This window comes from Bidens hawaiensis, unplaced genomic scaffold (assembly GCF_021521415.1).
Source record: "Bidens hawaiensis isolate Kalapana, Puna unplaced genomic scaffold, B.hawaiensis_p1.1 tig00004269_1, whole genome shotgun sequence".
In the NCBI taxonomy this organism is placed as follows: Eukaryota; Viridiplantae; Streptophyta; class Magnoliopsida; order Asterales; family Asteraceae; genus Bidens; species Bidens hawaiensis.
The window spans coordinates 995558-1000033 of NW_027491256.1; the positions used below are offsets into that span (position 1 = coordinate 995558).

A 4476-nucleotide genomic window follows, 5' to 3' on the forward strand; every position below is an offset into this window, starting at 1 on the left:
ATGTTATACCTTTAAGGTGTCGGACCATATTGTATTTATAAACAACTCTATCATGTTTGTCCAAGATGAAAGAGGTTTTACTTGAACTGCAACAGTGTCTCCTATGTTAATAAAAATTACCAAATCGAAACACTAATCTAAAAAGAACAAATCTTGTAAGGAAGAAGCTTGTTTGATTCAATTCATCATCATAAAGTACACAGTCATAATAATAATAATAATATCCACAATCAACAAAAATATCAAAGCAACACAAAATTGAAATAGCACGAGAAACTTACAACTCTATTGGATATGGAATCCATTAATACCACCAATCCATCTACTTTGCACTAACTCAAAACATTGATTTGTCACTATGCGACTTGGAAAACAATATCGGTGGGTACATAAGCGCTTCAACAATAAGAATTTAATCAAAGTCAATAGGCCTACGTTTTTGTAGCAATTAAAAAAGGATTCAGGTGAAAAGGGTCGGTTGGGAGCAACAATTGAAGGGTCGCGAATTGAATTTAAGGAATAATGAATAACAGATGTTACTTAATGTTATGAATGATAATCGGTAACGGAAAAGGAGAACAGGTGGCATCTTGAAATTGTAAAATTACCAATGTGTCCATCTTTATATGTAATATAGATAAGTAGCTCAAATTGGCAAGCAAAGACGTATGTAGTTAATAAAGCATATTTTACAAGTTAACCGAGCTCACCAAGGGAGTGAAACATGCCTTCTCGGTTTAGTAATTGATCTTATCCGCGACACGAAATCAACATTAATAATGTCAAAAGCATCAAACATCATCTCACAAATATACACAAACACACTTTCCCTTGATTACAACACAACCGACAATAACAACTTTTACTTCATGCTTTGAAGTTATCATGACGAAGAAGGTCGTGGCAACCTCTTTGCAATTTCCTGTGAAAAAAAGCTCAGGTCAAATATATATATAAGACTGGTCAATACGACAAATATCAATAAGCTTACTTGTTTCAACAAGAAACATACGTAAGTTAATTCAGTACCTCAAATAGCTGATTGATGTTGTCAGCTGTCTTTGCAGATGTTTCAATGAAGAACATCCCATTCTTTTCTGCATATTCATTTCCATCCTTGGAACAAAACAAGCACAACAATGTAAAACAAGGGCAATTTGGTCATTCTTATAATGATTAGTAGGTTCAAATACGATTACAAATACTACACTATTGTGATAATAATCTATTTTTTTAATAAAATGATTTAAAAGGTTTTATGTGTTCAAGATACATTTATACGAATTCCAGCCAATTTGGCATGTATCCTAGGCCTTCAAACGAACCAAACGTTTAGTGAATCGTTCATTCTGATCATTTAGTTAAACGAATGAACATGAACACATGTCCCATTTGTTCATTTATGTTCTTGAATGTTCATTAGGTTCGTTCATTTACACTCGCTCACTTAAATCCGTTTGTCTGTTCGTTCGCTTATGTTCGTTAGTTTAGGTTTGTTTAAGTTCTGTACGTTTACGTTCGTATATATATTCATTTAAATTTCTTAGGCCCGTTACAGTTTAGTCTAGTTCTATTAACTTTAGTCACAACAAATTGATGTTCGTTCATTTATGTTCATTTACGTTTGTGAACCGTTCGTTTATACTATTGACGAACGAACATAAACACTGAGAGAACATTCATTTCTCTTAGCAAACGGACACGAACAAAAAGCTCAGTATGTTTAATCTCCGTGTTTAATCGCTTGTTCAGTAAGTTAGAGTTAAGCTAACAACACGAATGTTTCCTTTTAAACCAATGATTTTATACGTATAACCAATTAGAGATAAAAACAAAGCTCGAATCGACCCATTCAATTCAAATAATCCATGAAAAGAAAGCATGTTTCTTACTTGAACCGACACCTCCCGATTATCTTGAAGATCAGCCTTGTTACCAACTAAAGCCAACACAATATCAGGGCTTCCGTGCTTTTGTAACTCCTATATAATATGATAATTTTATAATTGCATTTAAAAGAACAACTAATATATGAACAAATATTAAAAAAATTAGTAAATAAACCTTGACCCAATATTGAGCTTTATTAAATGAGTGAGGATTAGTTATATCATATACAACAACTCCAACAGATGCACCTCGGTAATAGAGTGGGGCCAGTGCTGCATATCTGCATAATAAACAATGAAAGTTAAGTTTTATCATGTTAAAAGTAGTATAATATGACCGTAACAAAAAAATATTTAATCTTGTAATTTTACCTCTCTTGGCCAGCAGTATCCCAAATTTCAAATTTAACTGTTGGTGAGTCTTGTAAAGCTATTGTCTGTGACAAGAATGAAGCTCCAACTGTCACCTGAAATAATAATCAGCTAAGTGGTAAATATAAAAGTCACGGTAGCCTGCAGAAGCTTTACCTGTTATATAAAGTAGCAGATAATATAAAAACTATATAATCAATCTTAATTTTTTTTAAGTGAAAACTGAAAAGGAATAATATTATAGCAACCTTGGATGTTGGATCGAACTGACCACGGACGAAGCGAAGAACAATGCAGCTTTTTCCAACACCAGAGTCGCCTAATAGCACCAGCTGTAAATTAAATAAAAAAAGTGTTGTCGATAAATTCGTAGTGTGGATAAAGTCATTGAATAAAAGAGCAAACAAACATACCCCGTAGAAAGGAGTAAATATTAATTTAAAGCTACACGTATTATATTATAGTTAATCCTGCATTACTGCTGACAATTCATTGATGCAAGGTTATATTAGGAAAACATCATACTTCACAAGCTGTGAATGAATTATGCCTACTATGATTCCCATTTAACCATTTTCTTTTTCTGTTATCATCTAAAGCGATCATGACTATAAGTTATTGAATATTCAGCTAAAATAGTAAGAGATCTCGGTACAAGACTTATTTCAGCAAGCAGCATACTATTTCCATTTAGTTAATTAAACTCTGTTCAAAATGTAATGTCATTTTAATGGTAATGAAATTAGTATTTTTTTTAGGAAGGTTTCCATTTTACACAGAGGTTAGTCACGAACTTCGAATATAGAAGATTATCCAGGAAACGACCTCAAAGGACATAAATCATAAAGCTGCATCATAACTTTTTTCACATTAAGCTTCATCATGCTATCATAAGATAGGCAATGAAGAATTACGGGCGTTAGGGATTAGAAAGTTCAGGGCAAAGATGATCAATAAGTATACTGAATAAATTCTTTAAATCGTGTACAAATGCACTTTCGATAAAAATCCTTTATTTTTATTGCCTTTGGGATAATTCAAGAAATAACACTTCCAAATTTAAGCACGAGCATTGAAAAACTGTCATTTATAACAGTCATGAATGTCGGTTAATAAATAATCGTGTCATTCATTTATGAACTAATACAGTTATGGTCATCAGCTTGGTGGTTAGCCTAAATAAGCTTATGTTGATGCACATCAGTGAATATGGTAATCAACACCTACCCTGATCAACGACTAGACCGTTCCCATATAAGCTAACCAACCTTTCAAGTCTTTGCGTAGTGTCTAGAATTCAGTTCAGTTTATAAAACTCACACCACCTAACTTAACTTAAAAGCCCTTTGGTCTCATTCTGTCACACTAAAATCACCAACCGGTCCGTTTGCGTGAGATTGTGAAAGAATTAGAGCATTGCAACACGGTCCATGATGAAACAACTAAGTTATTTAAAGAGAGTAATAAATTCCAGCTTTTTGTTAGTAAACTTATTTCACAGGCTTGGGCAGACATAGTCTCGTGATATCGAACGAACGAACGCCTATTAACAAACCTAATCAAACTTATAAGGCATTATGCCCATTTGCCATATGTATGGTTGTAAACACTAGTTTTTAATGAATACATACAATATATATATATATATATATATATATATAGTTTATTAACTATATTATGAAAGTGTAAGAAAGCAAGTACCTTAACACGTAGATTTTTGGCATCTGCAGAGTCAGCGTTAAGTCCACCTATCCGACCCGCACTCCTATCTGCAATAAACTCAACCACAAAATACAAATTAATATAAAAAGATATCGAAATTAGAAGTCAAATTCAAGAGTGGATCGAATGAGTAAAACCCAAACCCTAAATTAAGGAATACCTGGAAGGGAGGAGGAACAACCCATGTTTGCTTGATCGATTCGATTCGGTTTTATTTGGTTTATAGAAATGTTTGTATTTTCCTCAGCTGATTGTCTTTTCTTTCTTGTTTTCACGATCCTTACTTTTGGTTGTGTTTTTGTACGATGATTTTTTAATCTCTATATACTTTTTAGAGTTGTGGTATATTTTAATTTTAATCATACCATAAAATCCTAAGTTATATGATATTTAGTTTTAGGATAGAGTTGCTATACATGTTCGAAAAGGGGCGTTAATCGATGGTCAAATGACACGGAGTGATGGTTAAAATTTTAAAATTTTAGGTCTTATA

At 32.7% G+C, this 4476-nt stretch overlaps 1 protein-coding gene across 1 annotated transcript; it reads right to left on the bottom strand.

The window, feature by feature from the left end:
- Positions 1 to 710: 710 nt before the first annotated feature.
- LOC143625947 (ras-related protein RABF1-like) lies at positions 711 to 4188 on the bottom strand. The gene is made up of 8 exons (XM_077096158.1): positions 4144 to 4188; positions 3963 to 4030; positions 2510 to 2593; positions 2262 to 2356; positions 2065 to 2170; positions 1893 to 1982; positions 1030 to 1116; positions 711 to 922 (listed from the first exon to the last, which is right to left on the bottom strand). Exons 1-8 carry the CDS (start codon positions 4166 to 4168, stop codon positions 884 to 886), a joined length of 594 nt encoding a protein of 197 aa, XP_076952273.1. The 5' UTR covers positions 4169 to 4188; the 3' UTR covers positions 711 to 883.
- Positions 4189 to 4476: the final 288 nt, after the last annotated feature.